The sequence below is a fragment of the Puma concolor genome, chromosome A2, assembly GCF_028749965.1.
Source record: "Puma concolor isolate L17-30 chromosome A2, mPumCon1.1.hap2, whole genome shotgun sequence".
NCBI lineage: Eukaryota > Metazoa > Chordata > Mammalia > Carnivora > Felidae > Puma > Puma concolor.
This window is the reverse complement of record NC_141668.1, coordinates 138,881,553-138,898,628: the sequence shown is the minus strand read 5'-3', so window position 1 is coordinate 138,898,628 and position 17,076 is coordinate 138,881,553. Positions and strand designations below refer to the sequence as shown.

At 42.1% G+C, this 17,076-nt stretch overlaps 1 protein-coding gene across 15 annotated transcripts in view; it reads right to left on the bottom strand.

Annotated features, from left to right (window-relative positions):
* MAGI1 (membrane associated guanylate kinase, WW and PDZ domain containing 1) overlaps nt 1-17,076 on the bottom strand; it is a 642,539-nt gene that overhangs the window by 13,420 nt on the left and 612,043 nt on the right. For 5 of the 15 annotated variants that reach the window (XM_086697649.1, XM_086697639.1, XM_086697640.1 and 2 more), the window contains 5 exons: nt 16,642-16,725; nt 13,710-13,801; nt 12,071-12,263; nt 9,377-9,688; nt 6,199-6,402 (listed from right to left, as the gene is read on the bottom strand). In XM_086697649.1, coding sequence (XP_086553775.1) covers nt 6,199-6,402; nt 9,377-9,688; nt 12,071-12,263; nt 13,710-13,801; nt 16,642-16,725 — 885 coding nt within the window. The remainder of the gene's footprint in view (nt 1-6,198; nt 6,403-9,376; nt 9,689-12,070; nt 12,264-13,709; nt 13,802-16,641; nt 16,726-17,076) is intronic. The other 10 variants (XM_086697651.1, XM_086697641.1, XM_086697645.1 and 7 more) reach the window with 5 other exon arrangements.

The following is a 17,076-nucleotide window of genomic DNA, read 5'->3' as shown; positions in this document are numbered from 1 at the left end:
TCCTACAGATTCTGAGGGAAAGGAACCTGTGGTCAATTAAGGGTCAGAAATAGTGGCTGAAACAGAGGGAAAAAGTTTTGTGTGTCTGTGCTTTGATTTTCCTCTGAGCAGCCTCAGGTTCTTTACTATGCCAATATGCCTGGCAACCCCGAGCTGGGGAGGTGGTGTTTCTCAGGCTTAATGGGAGGCAGCTTAGCAGAATGGTTAGGAGGTCAGATTCCAGACTCTGACTATCTGGCCGGGTGTACCCCCAGCTCGGCAATTTACTGGCTGGTACTCACGCCAAGTCACTTCAACTTCCTTTGCCTCAGTTTTCTCTTCTGTACACGCATTATATCAGAAGTATCTCAGAAAATCCGTGCAAAGATTAAGGAGAAGACAGTGTTTGGGATAGGGCCTGGCACATGAAAACCATACAAAAGATGATCACCAGATTTTTTATCGGGAACATGGATTTCTGGGATCGCAATATTAAAAGCATATTACTGGTACATTTTTATGACTGCAGTTAACGAGCACAACCAAGGTGATTAATCTATGTGATATGCCATCAAGTACACGCACTGTCAGAACAATGGACTAAGAGACTGCACTGCCTGTCAATACGATTCCCCAGAAGTTTCATCAACCCACGTATTGGTCCTTTAAAAAAATTCATATTGCTCACTGTAATTAATTTTATGGAGACTCTCTGGGAAATCACAAGATTGCTCGGGCCATGGGGAAATCATAATCAGGATACCAAAAAGAATGTTTCATTGTAATTAAACTGATTATAATTACTGAACTGTGCAGGAGTTTCCCTTTTGAGTCCTTGTGTGTTTGTGGTACCCAGGGTTTTTTTAGGCAGGTGGGATCCCATTCTGAAACAGTGTTCTCTCTCTCTCTTTTTTTTCCTGCTGCCTTCATGATTTGGATTGAACATTAACTTTAAGCATTAAAAAAATTAACATTTATATGCAAATGCTTTTTTGAGCTAGCTGAATTTCCTCCAACTGCTGTCTTTCTTAAATCTATGAACCGCCACCATTTCTTCATCGTTTATGATGCGCCAAAGACTGTGCTAAGTCCATTTCCACTTGTACTACCCCATTTAATTCTTACAACTCAATGAAATAGGTTCAGTTATGACCCCACTTTACAGATGGAGACACTGAGGCTTAGGCAAGGTAGGTAACACGTCCAAAGTCATCTGGAGAGTCTCACTTCCACGTGTAACAGAATTATGTGTTGGTGTCAGGGAAATCATATTTAATTGGCAAGTGCCTTCATTTTATTGCATAAGCACCACCAACTATCACAAAACTATACAAAATACAAAATACCCTGCTTTGATTCTACATTTTATGGGCCATCTTCTGAGCCCTGAAATAATTTTTAGCATGCTCTGGATTTACAGGATGCATTTTGAGTATCAAGAGTTATACTCGGGGGGTGTCTGGGTGGCTCAGTCGGTCAAGCGTCCGTCTTCAGCCCAGGTCATGACCTCACTGTTTGTGAGTTCAAACCCCACACTGGGTCCTCTTCTGTCAGCAAAGAGCTCACTTTGGATCCTCTTATCTCCCTCTTTCTCTGCCCCTTCGCCGTTCACCTTCTGTCTCTCTCTCAGAAATAACAAACTAAAAAAAATAGTTATACTCATTTTATTAAACTTTTAACTCTTCACCTAGAATTAAACCAAGACTTTGCGCTGAAATTCTCTCTAGCTTTTTAAATTACAGAGTTGAGGCCCGTTATCGCAAATCTATAGCTCCATCCCAAAGCAATATGTGCGCCATATAATGAGGGCCTGCTAAAAGAGCATATGCCAGCACAGTAGTATGAAGGGATGTCAATGTATTTGACTTCTAAACCTCAAAGACAGATGGACAGATTGGCTATTTTTATGACAAATTCCGGCAAGTATCCTACATCCTTTATTAAGCAGTGTTTACACCTACTTCAGCTCTCCCGGAGGAATGAAAATGGATATTACTACACTTTCCATAGCAATCATGTCTCAAGCAAAGCATATCCTAGCTCTCAAGGCACTGTCACGGTGTTGTGCTAAATCAGGGCACTAACTTCTGACAGGATCTCTATCTTGGGTTTCAGTATATCTCTATGACAAGTGATTACAATTCCAGCCTAGACCCCATGTTAATACCTTTAGCCTCCGTTACAGAATCCACATTACAAAGTCAAACAGATCAACAAAGGATATAATCGTTCCCTTAAAATATTTCATAAATATTTTAATGCACGAAAACAGATGTAATAAATACCGGAAGGAAGGATTCGAAAATTTGAATCCCATAAATATTTGAAGTTCGGGGAGACCTAAAAAATGTGTATGGTCGAAACCTGTTCCTTTTGCCCTATTGTCTTGCAAGCTATCATATCCACAGAGCCCCCTATTAAGATATTTATACTATTCTATGCCTTTGCCAAGGAAATAGAAATGTCTGGGCTGCCACACTTTACCTCCAATATCAACAAATACTTTGAATCAGAGGGATCTGAAGTACAAACCTAAGACCTTAATATAAGTAATATATTTTTAAGCTTCTAAATATTCATTACCTTGAACTTGATTCAAACTGATGGCTCTGCGTTAGTCTGACTCAGCCAGGGTCTGCCCCGATTAAAGTCTCATTCCCCCCAGATTTCACAGAGTATTTCTATAGAAGGCAAGTGGTAGGAAGCATGTGTGGTTTGACTTGTCAAATTTAAGTTCAGATTCAGTATGTTCAGCTATTCTCTGGGCCTTTCTGCGCTCTCCTTATATATTTACTATCACTTCCCGTATTTCATAGGAGAAGAAATTCTGCCCCCACTGCACCTCCCACGCTGGTCCCAAAGATAGTGAAAGCAGAGATGGTGAGGACCCCCCAATCTAGGCCTGTCCAAGATCTGTGAAGGCAGGCCTTCTAGGAACATGATAAACTAAATAAAGGAGAGTCATGTTTCTGAGCTTTTGTTGAAGGGAGCCGGTGGGGGAAGGGAGAGGACAGAGAAACATGAGAAGCAGAGTGAGGGAAAGTACAGACTGACATAAGTGAGCTGGAGAAAGTACTAGGTGAACGATGACAAGAGAAAACCATCAGGCAGCAGGAGGGAGGGAAAGAAGTGGATTCTGAGTGGGTTCCAAGCACTGTCTAAAAGACATCTTCCCATCTTCTTAAAGTGCCTCCTAGGGTTTCTGACAATAGCACTCTGGAGAAGACGGGTCTCTAAGAACTTCAGTCTCCTCCTGAGGACCACAGCACAAACTGTCTTTGGGCTATTTGATGAATTAAGCATTAGTGTGAAAGGTGTGAAGGAGAAGAAGTCCCTAACACACCAATCCCTTTTACCCTACAGTCTAGCACATCCAACACACCTTCCCAGACAGGAAGTGGATCTGCCACGTCTTTCTTTCCCATTATCAAGCCATAAAGGTCACTGTGTCTTCCAGGCGTTGGCAAACTTCTCCGGGATTTGCATCTCCTGGATGTTGGATTGCTCTGACATCTCTCCAGAAACCCAACTCCCCTGCTTCAATTTTAATTTGGAAGATGGCCATTTTTGGCTCCATTAAAAAGATGAACATCACAAATCTATCCTCTGTTAGACCTGATTTCCTTTACCTGGTCTCTGAAATTTACAAAGTAATGGACGAAGGGTTTTACTATCATGGCACTGAATTCCTGCAGTATTTTGGGATGAAATCACACCCTGGGCAGCACAAATCAGTCCTCAAGTACGCTGTATGAGTTTTAATGTTTACTTTCTTCCTACCAAGAGAGTGTGGGATGTGTCTCTCTGAATTTTGTATTAAGTACTGAAGTTAAAAAAATGTCTTTTTATTGGCAATTGCTACTGGATAATTCATCTTGAACTATATTTTTTGGGGTTCAAGTTTTCCGAAACTATTCTCCACTGCATTAAGTCAACACCTAGTATGTGCACAGTAGGATAAAGTGCTTCTGCGTATTTATATCTTTCCTGACTTCAAACTCTTTTTCTAGGCCCTTCCTTCAAGGAGTACTCTCCTTCCTTCCTTCCTTCCTTCCTTCCTTCCTTCCTTCCTTCCTTCCTTCCTTCCTTTTTTGGACATTATCATTCCCACACTAAGACCAACCAATATAGACATAGCAAGTCAATGCCTGTGTCCTGTTTTTTTAAATTAGTTTTCTGAAATCTCTGTAGGGCATGTACATCAATATATCTAAATTTATATACTACATTTGGCTCTCTCACTAAATTTTTCTGGCTTCCTTCATTCTTTCCGTTAGAAACCTATGTTCTATCAACTTGTGATCACATTCCTAAACTGTAATTGCCTTCCAGAGTGGTGAACTGGCAGAATGGACTCCTGACCACACGGTAAATTACTAACCATGCATCTGAGGCCGGGTAAAGGAGATGAGCAATCAAGAAGCTATTTTTTCCTCCACATTTGAGTTGGGTATTTTTGGTTCAGAGGAAATTCTCTACTCTTAGAACCAACAATTTTCAAATATTTATTGTTTGGTTTGGGATTTATTTTTTTCTCAAAGGCACAATTTACACCACTTGAATTTTAAACTAAAAAGGATCACCTTCTAACAATTACAAAATACTCCTTTGGGGGGCACATGGCTGGCTCAGTTGGCAGAGCATACAACTCTGAGTCCCACACTGGGTGCAGAGATTACTTAAAAATAAAATCTTAAAAAAGATTCATTTGGTGAATTACTTCCAATAAAATCTCTGATTTTCTTATTTTACAGATCAGTGACAGGGAATTTTTATCACTCTATCTCCATAAACCACATTCTCCTCTTGAGAAACACTGACTTTAGAATATAGATTTTATTTTATAACACATGTATAGTAACAACACCACCACCACCAAAAGACATTGAAACACCGGAGACAATTATCACTCTCCTCCCAAAAGCAAAGTCTGCTGAGAATGAAGTCAATATTCAGGACTAAATTCCCTGAAGAAGCTATACATAGTGACATCAGTGTATCAACTTCATTTTTATTGAGAATAATGAATATTGATATTTCCTGCTATATAGCTTTATTTTGTAGGGGGCTGTCCTATATACTGTAGGATGTTTAGAAGCATTCCTGGTCTTTCCCCACTAAATGACCTTAGCACCCACTCCAGACAGTGTGCCCAACGTCCCCTGGGGGGCAGAATCACCAGTGGTGTAAAATAAACCAGATTTGAATTAATAACCAAACAAACTAACAAATAAGAACAGGCCTACTTTAATGCAGATATAACCTATCAAAAATAGAGGTTTTATTCTTTTTTCATCCACATGTAAAAATTAGAGACAAATCAAGTAGGCACAAACCCTAAGAATCTCTCATTTAATAAAACACTTCTGGGGCACCTGGATGGCTTAGTCGGTTAAGGGTCCAACTCTTGATTTTGGCTCAGATTATGATCTCACGGCCATGGGATCAACCCCTGTGTTGGGCTTGGTGCTCAGTGTGGATCGTGCTTGGGATTCTCTCCCTCCCTCTCTCTCTGCCCCTCCTCCCTTGAGCACTCGCATGCACATGCTTTCTCTCTCAAAATAAAATAAACATTAAAAAATATTAAAAAAAACCTTTTATATGTTCCCTTATCCTGAGAGAAAAGAATAGTATTGGCTCTGAAGTGTCATTATGTAGGTTTTATGTCACTGTATCACAGTTAAATTTACATTTTTAAAAATTTTATTCACTTGTTAATTTAATTTTACATAGGCTTCATACCCAACGTGGGGCTTGAACTCACCACCCTGAGATCAAGAGTCACATGCTCTACCAACTGAGCCAGCCAGGCACCCCTCACACAGTTACATTTTAGTGATTCTTTGAAACTCTTTATTCATTTCCAGATAGAACATCAGGGGATCTTTACCACTGTATTCAAACTACTCTATCATTTTAAGGACAAGGGTACCAAAACCAAAATAAAATGGGGAAAGTTGAGATTTCCTGCAATGTTTATACTTGCAGCAAGGCAGGGCCCCAGCGAAAGAGGATTAAGTAAAGGGAGTGGAGGGGCGGGTAAGGTTTAGTAACAATGGCTCATGATGGGTATGTTCAGTTAGGGATGGATAAGGCTGCTTCGAAATCGACACTATTCAATTACGTGAATACTAACGAGAGAAAGAAAGAGACAGAGAGAAAAGGAGAGGTACAGAAAGAGCTAGAGAGAGAAAGAGAGACACAATAGGTATACTTTACCATCCCCGGGAATGATGCGGAGGGTAACTGTGTTTCCTGCTTCCTTGATTAGGTTGACAATGTCTGAATGGGACTTGTTGGTGATGGAACATCCATTCACTGCCAGGATCCGGTCTCCCACTTTCAGCTTGCCACATCGGTCAGCGGGACTCCCCTCAATAATCCGACCTATTTTGTGAGGCATAGCCACACATGCATTGCCTGCTTTGATATTGAGTTTTTATTTTTTTTTTTAAGTTACGTGGGAATATAGTGAAGGGAGGAGAAAAAGGGTTGAAAAGGGAAAGAGAAGGTTAAGTGTTAATTAATTAAAGCATTAAGCAAATGTTATTAAAGGAGAGCTCTGTGCCGATGGTCAAAACATTGGCAGTACTCAGTGCATCTGTGGAAGGAGCTGCCGCCCTGGAGTGGTGGCTCCTAGCTCCTTGCCCCATTCCAAATGAGGGGGAACCCCCAGCTTCCCTCCTTCAATCGGTTACAAAATGTGTGATAGTTAGCAACTTCAAAGACTCTCGAGCGCCCCAAAATAACTCGCCATTGGCTTATTTTGGGTCTGCAAATGTGAGACCCAGAGCTGGGATGGATGCTTTACACAATGTGTGTTCGTGTCACTTCACTTTTGCCAGCTGTTAAGCTTCTGCCAATGTTTTGTTCTTTCTCCATTTAGAAAAAATAATCCCTAGGTGTCTGGGGAGGCCTAAGAGTCAGCTACCACCAGAAATTCCATCTGAAAACACCTAATGGACAAACACTTAGTCCTTCTGCCTTCTATCCGGAATGATGAAAGCTTTAGAAAAAAGGCATAATTACAAGAGATGAGCCAACAAAAACACCCAACCTTTTATGACCTTTGCTCAATCAGCCTGTCGCTCGCTTTCAGGGTAAGGGCCCGAAAGGCTCATTAGCGCTGAAATCCTCCACCTTCCTCACAAAAATCCCCTCAAAGGACAGTGAAAACCTGGTACCTACTCAGGCTAAGGACAGTGATCCGAAGCTGGATTCAGATCCTTCCTCAACCCTTTCCTTTGATCATTTCCTTTCTCATTATTACTTATTGCACATCTACAACATGAAAACCAGGAAAAGTGCATTTGAAGAGGAAGGTTTCTAGTGCACTGTGAGGCACCCCAGGTCATAACCACGTGCACTGCTAACTTCTAGCGAGGGGTGGGAAATCGACTTTGAGGCCTGGCACAGGGTCTCCAGCTAAATGCATAGTTCCCTATTTCGAGAATTCGCCTTTCTGAGGACTGTGAAGCAAGCTACGCAGCTGCGTCACCTTTTGGAAAGGACGATAAAACGGGCACGGAAGACACTGAAATGGGCTAGGCTCTTCTGTCATAATTTGGACCTTGGGGATACCATGTGGGGGGAAATGCATCCCAATTTCTTTGAATTTCAGCATATCTGCCCGCGTCTGTACCACGGCACGTAAGGTCAAGGCCACAGAGCTTTTAATAGGGAAGCAAATGGTTTTTTGGAATCCAACAGGCAGGTATGGAAAGCCTCCGTACTCAAATTCAAGGTCCTCATTAAGTTTAGTGCATCTCCACAAACAACTCACAGGAGAAAGGTATCAAACAACAGGTAGGAGGACAGCTCTGTAGAGTGGGAAACAGGAGTCTCATGCAAGGTATTAGGGAAAGTTGAACTTGTTTATTGTCAGAGCCAGAGGGAAACAATCAAAGACCAAATTGTGAGAAGACATTCAATATTCATTAAATAACACATAACCTCCCACCTGACACATCTATTTCGAAAGATGGAGAAAAGTAAAACCAAGAATTCTAAAATCCTGAGAAGATCAAGGGGTGCATGGGGAGGATCAAACAATGGGATTTCTTACCCCTCTCTGCCTTGTTCGAATATTTTTAAATTATACAGAAAAGCCCCCCAGATAAATTTACAAACAAAGCCCCCCAAAACCTTGCCTTGGTGTCCGGTCATCCCTTCGTGACATGCTGCGATAACTTTATTAATGTAGCTCACAGAAGCACGGTTAGTAACGGGCGTTTGTTACTGCAGCCACACATGCATAGACCTGACTGACTCACGGACTCCTAATGAACAGACTTTAGGGAAATGGCTTTTGCAGGAAGCAACGTACAAAGGCTAAATGAAGATAAAGGGAGTGCTACTGGATCCGAAAGCTGAAGGGACAGAGCACCTGGCCTGATCTCGGCCAGCAGTGACCTGGGTCACTGGTCATCGGACTCTTGGGGACAATTCCTTTGCAGATAGAGCAGAGTCCATTTCAAAGCCCACACAGGCCTGCCCCGTCTCTCATCCCATTCCTTATTAATGAACAAATGTGCCTGGGAGATAAACACATGACTCTTTATCTAATGAAGATGATGGATCATTTCTGGAGTACATTTTTATCATCCATTCTAATAGGAAATAGATTCATAGGTTACTAGGTTCCTGGACTTCTGTGGGTCCTGTCTTTGCTAGTACACCCATCAGTTAACCTTCTCAGAGGGTGACAAGTGCATTTCTCCATACTCTGCTGAAACCCCCAATATCCGGATGAGACAGGTAAATCGGCCCTGCTAGAATTCAAGGGCAGTGAAAACAAATGGCTCTGAACTCAGATCTTAACCAGATCCTTAACCAGACAGGTTAAAAATATTTAACATTTAAAAATTTCAGATGGGGAAAGAGTAGAGAAAGGACACAGGTAAGGTGGAACGGAAACTGCATGTAATTATGTCTACTCCTTACACCTGTATTGCTCCCTAGGCATTTCTGTAAAACCATAAGCTTAGGCTAAAAACCCTTACACCTGCTGAGGCTTCTGCTGTTAATGACCTCCTACTCAGGACCTCACAAAAGGCTTTCTTTGACAAAGACTGCCCACTCTTCACTGTCGAGGTTGCTCTCCAAGTTTCAGGCAAATATCATTTATGCTTCAAGTTGTTTGTGCGCCTGTGGACACGCATTCTGCATGCCGCTGAAAGGTTAAAAAACAAAACAAAACAAAAAAAAACCCCAAAAGTCCCACCTTCAGGAGGGGAAAAGCTACAAAACACTCTCCACCCCCAATTATGACTTCAATTACCTGAAGCGAAAAGCATGAAGGCATTTCTGTTAATGAGATTTTGGCCATCTTTCACTTGCAACGCAACGCACTCGCCGGCATCCTGGGAAGGTCCGGAGGGCGGACGGGGACACTCACCGAAAGTCGTGCCGGCCTCGGGCCTGCTCACCGAGGACACGATGACGAAGCCGAAGCCCTCGTTCTCGCCGCGCCGGATCTCCACGTCGTAGGGCTGCACGGCCGCGCTCACCACGCCGCTGCCGCCGCCGCCGCCGCTGCCGCCGCCGCCGCCGCTGCCGATGCCGCTGGTGCTGCCGCTGCCTGAGCTCACCGTGTTCAGGGAGTTCTGGCTGCCCTGCGGGGTGCGCTTCTCCTCCGTCAGGGACGCCGGCTGGTTGCTGCTGTGGTGGGAGGAGGCCGGCGAGGGCACCTCGTTCTCGGCTTTGGGGGCTGCGTGACAGAGAGGCCCGGCTCAGCCTCGGGCTGCTGCGCTCGCCCGCCGGCCGGCCCGCACGGCAGCGCCGCGGCCCGGGAGGAGGCCGCGGCCCGGCAGGCTCCGGATGCCAGGGCTGCTGCAAGGTACACGGCTCTTGCACGGTATCCACCGCCACGTGAAAACACCCCAGGGGACGCCCAGCTCGTGTCACTGACAGCACCTGGCCTATCAGTACCCACTCTCAGGCTCAACTTGGCTGCAAGAGGGGCCCACTCGGTGCTACTGCCGGGGGCACAAATCACAGGAACACGAACACCGGTGCAGGGGTGGCCTGCACCAGGGACGACTGCCACCTTCGCTTCGGAGACCTTGGTGCACGTTCACCTTGTCACTGCCCACAAAAGTCACATTTCTGCTCCGCCTTCCAAGCAGCTTTGCTTTTTATTTTTCCATCAGGCAGGACCCTGTACGTTGGCCTTGCCATTAAGGTTGCCATATTGTGGGATTCTTGACAACACCTGTCAGAGGTATACTTAGTCTCTCTCCCTGGTTTCCAACTGTCATTTCCCACTCTGATCACACTCCTGGGTACATTAGCCTCCGTTAGGATTCCAGTTGTACTGCTTTATCGGGTGACAGGGTAAAGCACACCTAAATAAGTCACAGTAAGAGGTAGGAGCCACTTAGGTTTGATGCTCCCAACAAAATGTGTGTTCGAGTTTTGGGTAAAGCATTTATTTTCAAAGCTTCTCCCTTCATACATTTCTTTTTATTGTGGGAAAATATCTGTAACATAAAATTTATCATTTTAACCAGTTTTAAGTGTAAAGCTCAGGGGCATGAAGCATTAAGTACAGTCACAATGTTGTGCAACCGTCACCACTATCCGGCTACAGAAACTTTTCATTTGCCACAATTAAAACTCTGTACCCATTAAACGGTAATTAGCCATTTTTCCCTCCACCAACCCCTGGCAATGACCATGCGACTTTCTGTCTCTATGAATTTGACTACCCTGTGAATTTGAATATAAGTGAATTCATACGATGTTTGTGACTGGCTTATTGTACTTAGTCTCCTGTGTCTTAAGAGATTTAACATGGCTTTGACCCAAAGCTAAAAAGCCCAAATATTTAATATTTAAAAACAAATCTGAAACAAAAATCACATTGCTTCTATTACTTTTATTTGGGTCAGTGAAGTCAGAAAGTTTTCATCGCCATCTCCAAAGCCATTTTTAACTGACAGCCTCTGGCCGCATGGAATACCATTTTAAGAAATTCTCCGAGGCCGCAAATGAGCTCTTGGAGCATAATCCATGACTGATTAACACTGTTTTCCCTGGTTTCACTGAGGTAGGACTCTCACACTGGAATCTGATATCTTAATTCTATAATTAATGACATGCCATTTAAATGAGCTATACAAAAAACTTTTAACAAGGTGCCAGTTAATTTTATTTGGCAAGTATTTGTTTCATTAATATTAAAGCTATGAAGAAATGATAGGATTTCATGTCCTACTTCTTCAGTAATTCAAGTGATAGAACGCTTAATCTGCTTTTTTCTGCATTCCGTCTTCACTATTTCAAGGTGGGGGCTGTAGACATACCCAGGGGAACTACCACCAAGTGTGCTTTCAAGAGGCTGGTGAGTGAATGGAAGGAGACAGACAATGAACTGTCTCAAAATGGCAGATTCTGATACAGAGGTAAACCACGATTCACAAGAATGGCAAGGAAGGAATGCCAAGATCGGAAGGCAGTTGGAAGAAGGAGGGAATTTCTGAGGGTTTCACAGAGAAGGTTTTATTTGAGCTGGGCCAGAAAGGGTTTGTATGTTTGGAGAACTCACATACAGTACCTGAAAGCCTGCAGGCAGGAGGAAGGGGTCAAAGATGGCCTAGCACTGGCCACCTCTACACCTTTCTGATGGAGAAAACAGATCTTGCTTGATTACATATGCAGGCAACAACAGAGTAAAGGATCATTCACTTTTTATGAGCTTATCTGGCAGCACAGAACTAATTTTTGTTCTTTTAATTTGAGGCTACAACTCTCCTGACTTTTAGAACGACCTCTTTTGTTGAGAATTAACATTAAATGAAGAAGGTGACTAACTTCTGGTCGGCAAGGGGGATGAGCAGAGGTAGTGTATATCTGACTAGTCTTCTTCTAGAAGCTTTTGCTGAACATGCACGAATGGCACATTAAAGTACTTTTGAGTGACAGAAGTTCTGCTGGGTTTGAGAGAAGCAGACCATCTGGAAATTCTGAGCTTAATCACATTTGCAAAGATTTGCTAAAATAGATGCTCGAGGAGGCAGACACAGGAAGGAAGCCTTTCCTGTGCATCAAGTGACAATGCGCTGTCTAAAGGAATGAATGAAAAACATACCTGTAAACACCACTTTGCGCCGCACAGTGAGATTGACGTGGCCTTGCTTGGCAGCTTGTTGCATAAGCTGGACCACAAGCTGGTGTGATTTTCCAATGACCGGTGTCCCATCCACACAGATTAATTCATCCCCAGACCTCAGGCGGCCGTCTGTATCAGCAGCACCCAGTGGTACGATGTGACCAATATAAATCTGTTGAATAAGTGGATGACGGGTGAAACATTAACCTTTTGATTTACTATTATACTGATGGCCTTCACATTGTTGAGAACAATTCAATGCGTTCATTCATGGCTGCATCCTTGCCATAACCGTTTATTGAGCACCCAGTGGGTACCAGGCCATTGTGAAGGTGCTATAACAATTCTTAAATGGTGGAAAAGTAACTTATTTCCTTTTTTTAAAGTTTATATACTTATTTTTAGTAATCTCCATACCCAACATGGGGCTCCAACTCACAAGAGTCAAGAGTCGCATGCTCTTCTGACTGAGCCATCCAGGTGTCCCAAGAGTAACTATTTCTTGTTTGGTTCCTTCCATTTACCTGTGGTCTGGTGATGACTCACTCTTTGTCCTCTTTGCAGAAATAAATGACTTTACCCTGTCATTTGCAAAATCTTTTCTCCTTTTCTGTTTACCTAGGAACCCTCCTTCCAGAAACTCTGGAAATTATAATAGTAATACTACTTTTCTTTAAAGGTCCAGCACTATGCCTAGCAATAGGGAATGCTCAGTAAATACTGTTCAATGAAGAAATGAATCCAGCAAAGCCTGGTTTGATGTCCCATCGCTGTACTTTTTTAGCACCCACATGCAGAGAAGCCTTTATATTTGGGGTCTGGTTGTATTTACCATTCATTAAACCTTAGCTAAAATATTTGTTTCCTTGCCTTCTGTAGACAATAATGCTTGTGACTACCTTTACCTAGTACTTAAAGTTTACAAAGAATTTTGACAAAAGAGTGATTAAGAATATGGACCCTGAAGTCAGACCCATTCCAGTCCCTCCACTTACTAATGCTATGATCTTGGGCAACTCAATTAACCCTTCTTTGTCTTTATTTGATAATTTGAAAAATGGGGATACATTCATGAGTTTGATGGAGAAATGAGAGAATGTATATTAAAAGCCATTAGCACAGGCCCTGGCACATAGTAAGTGCTCAATAAGTGACAGCTATTATTATTATTATTATTATTAATTATTATCATGAAGAAGTTAACAATATTTATCTTTAGTTCTCTTTTCTCCTTCCAAATAGTCCTGTGATAGGATACTAAATTTATTTTAAAGATGAGGGACCTGAGGATCAAGAAGGTTAAATGTCTCCTGACCTTCGTTCAGGGTTATTTTTATTAGTTTTTATTAGTTGATGCCTATTATTTTGCTTTTTGTTTTCACTTTCCTTCATGGGGAGCTCCAGATGCTGCTGCCGCCACTTGTTATCATCACAAATATAAACTTTTAAGTAGGGAACTAGTCCCTTTGAATCCAGTGGATGAGCCATACTGTCAGAGATAAGGCAGATCTGTGCTGCACGCAGCTGGGCTCAAATCTTGGTGATCTGCCACGGCTGCCGGTTGGCTCTGGTATCTTAGAAGACAGCACTGGGGGGAAGAGGTAGACAAGAGACTCACAGGTTCTCCTGGTTCATTTCCACCCAGAATCCTAAATCCAAATCCAGTCTCTTTTCTCCAGAGAAAGATGTCCTGTTCCTGGTAATCTGGAACTGCAGAGAAGAAAGAAAGAAGAGGGAGGTTATTTCTATGATAAAAGGAATCCTGCTCTAAAGGTGAACATAGAAGACCAATCCTGATGGTGCTTGAGCAGATGACAGCTTTCCGACACAAGAGTAGGAAGCAAAATAATCCGGATGGATGAAATAATGGAGGACACTGGGCAGAAATCAGTAGGGGGACAGGTCACTGGGCCCTATGTTTTTTCAAAGGACTAATCACTGTTTGATAATTCCTAATCAAGCCCAAGCTATTATCCTGGACTAAGCCAGAAGTCAGTGTTGACCACTGCCTTTGGTATTATTGTCAGAAAAATTAAGTAAATTAAAATCATTATGTGTGGGACCACAAAGTGGGTGCCTGTGTCTGAGACGAGAGCTCATGCCAAGCCACAGTGACCATTGAAACCGAAGCTCGCTCTGAGAATTTAGAAGTCCTAGTAAGTCATCTGATGTCATACCAAGTAGAGGATGAAAGAAAACAGCTTGAGTCAAAGAGTTTTCACTTAAAAAAAAGTCACTTCTTTCTCCCTTTATCAAGATCTGCAATCCAATCATCTGATTTGTTAGATCATTTTTGCCAAAAGTTACTCTTGAACGTCCTAATATGTCCAGTTTTGCAAAGTTTGCTATGATTTCAGTAGTACTACCCAAAAGTAGCTGGCCTTCGATATTCTCAACATGAATGATGACTACAAAAGTGTTCCGTATCAATTTTTCATGTTTTCTCCTCTAGAATGGCTGCTTTACTCCAGAATTTGCCTATAATATTTTAAAATTATAAGTATTAACTTATTATCCAATAACTTGATATTTTACTCTTAAAACTCATTAATGGCCCAAGCTTTAAAATAAAAATTCTCATTTATTAAAAGAAAAATAACTTCTGTAAGACAATACCCACTGTATGTGAAAGTGTTCTATATACCACTGTGTTACTTAACGAACGTAATAAAAAATTATTTCTATTTAATTCTTTGTTAGTATTTTAATGTATACAAGTGTATTTTGTGATCTTTAAATGACATATCTTTTATTTAAGGGAAAAAAATGGTTTGGTGGCAGTGAATCCTAAAGGAAACTTTCAAATACTGTCCTACATACTTTCTGGCTTGTTTAAGAAGTAGGGTTTTGGGTTGAAGGAGTGCGTAGGCCTGAGGGTTTAATTCTCATCTTCAGTTTTGTACAGTGGGGAGGGGAGAATTCAAGTTGGCAAGAGATGTCCCTTTTTAGTGACTCACCCAATCGCTTCGAACGTACACTCAATGAATACGCCGAGAGAGAAGAAACTAAATGGACAGGTAAGTACCAGTCAGAGAAGCTGGAGTCCAATATTTTTGCCTGAGCTATCTTAATACGATGGGCTTTCGTTGGTGCTTTATGCCCAATGCTTTTTTATTATAATTGTGGAGGCTAAGCTACAAGCCTCCATGGAATATGCAGTTAAGCTACATCATAGGACTCCCATAAACACAATTTGAGAATGATATTTTCTTGAGCACGCTAAGGTAACAGTATTTTCTTTCTGTTCGAGTAGCTGCCGAAAGGGTATTTGTTCTAATAGCCTCATTGAAACAACAAATTAAATCAGGTTGGGTCTCCGTCTTGGGTTCACTCAAGCAGGAGGATTATTTCCAAAATAGACCATGGGTGCTTTGCAGCCAGCACACGGTTGCTGGCAGAGTCTGCCTTAAGTCTGCTGAGCCTTTTGTCAACAAGGGAAGGATCTCTGCAGAGACTTCAGCCTACGCCCATTTTTCTCAGCATCACTGAACACAAGAACACTTGCCCCTCCTCCACTAGCACCAAATGTAGCAAGTTTCTGCCTTCATTGACTCATTTAGGTTTGTTACTACGGTATGGGTGGTTGTGGCCAAAAGACTTAGGCTTATCATACAGTTTAGTCCATAGGAAAAAAAGCATTTGTGTCTCTCTGAGAATCAGCGGTAAAGTGGCAAATTTGTTGCAAGAGCTTCCTGTTGAAAAGGAAGATGGCCAAAGACACCAAAGACGTTGAAGATGCCAGTGATGAGCTAGGAAGACACAGACACCAACACGATACATCAACACAGACACGTTACAGAGAAAGTCTTTTGGCACTTTGACTTTGGCATTTTGACCATTACACTCTCCCATCAACCACACTCCACGTACCCAAATAGCTGACTTCGGTGATAAATCAGTCATGAACTGTGTTACAGAATTACAGAATTTCTCTCTTTTGTGTTCTCGGCTGCCACTTCTGCCCAGGGGCACTGAGGTTTCTAATCCCTGCCCCAAAATGGTCTGCTCTCCTCTTTATTTCAGGCAGATTTTAGAAGAATTAAGTTTTTAGGAGGCAGCAGGGAGGAATTATCTTTCTGATATTGATATCACCCCTCCCTTTTTTTTTTTTTTTTTTTGTTGAGTAAGGCTGAATCAAAAAAGAACTAAGAAAACTTTGTCCCGGTTTTTCTTCTTTTTAAGCCCTTGCACGGGGGGCAATGTCAGCAGTTACCTCCTTTGGTGATGCCAGCGACAACTCAATAAAGCAGTCAAAAGACTTCCTTTGATAATTACAAAGAATGGAGTCACTAGGTTTGCAGAGAAACCTCCTGGTGTCTCCATTACTACAGACACACATTTCCAGACTTGGATAAAATGTGCCCATCACTTTTTATTTCATCTTGTCTTTGGTCTGTGCTTGGTCAACAAGAGTGCCATAACACTTCTATTCATGGCAGTTCTCTTTCTTCCCTCCCTTGTCTGAGGTTTCCCCCAGCCCCCGAGACCAATGGCAACATCAAACAGTATGAATAATAATGGAGAAATAAAAGTTTTCAGTGGATCCTTACTCTGACATTCTCCAAAACTCGTGGAACTGACTTCTCTTTCTCTTTCACCCTTGCTCAATCCCGATGCAGGCGAAGGTGACATAGCTGGAATATTAATTTCACAATTTTGCAAAGCTTAATGTATGTGCTTTTGCTTAGTTCATTTTAATTTAGTTGTGATTGATAAGGAACGTGCAGTTAAGCTTTCACAGTAAAGGTCATGGCTGCTATGGATTTTAAAAGACTACAATTTGATTCTGTGGGTTTTTTCTTCTTTTTTTTCATGGTGCTTTTCTTGTCAAAAGCTGGTATTTACAGTTGTTCCATGGAGAATTTCACAGAAAAAAAACATTACCATCCCCGACGGTTCACATTTAATTATACCTTAAAGTACACATTCTCGTATGACTTTGTTTTAATCATGTCATGAACTTCAAGTTTGTCTAAACCCTGATT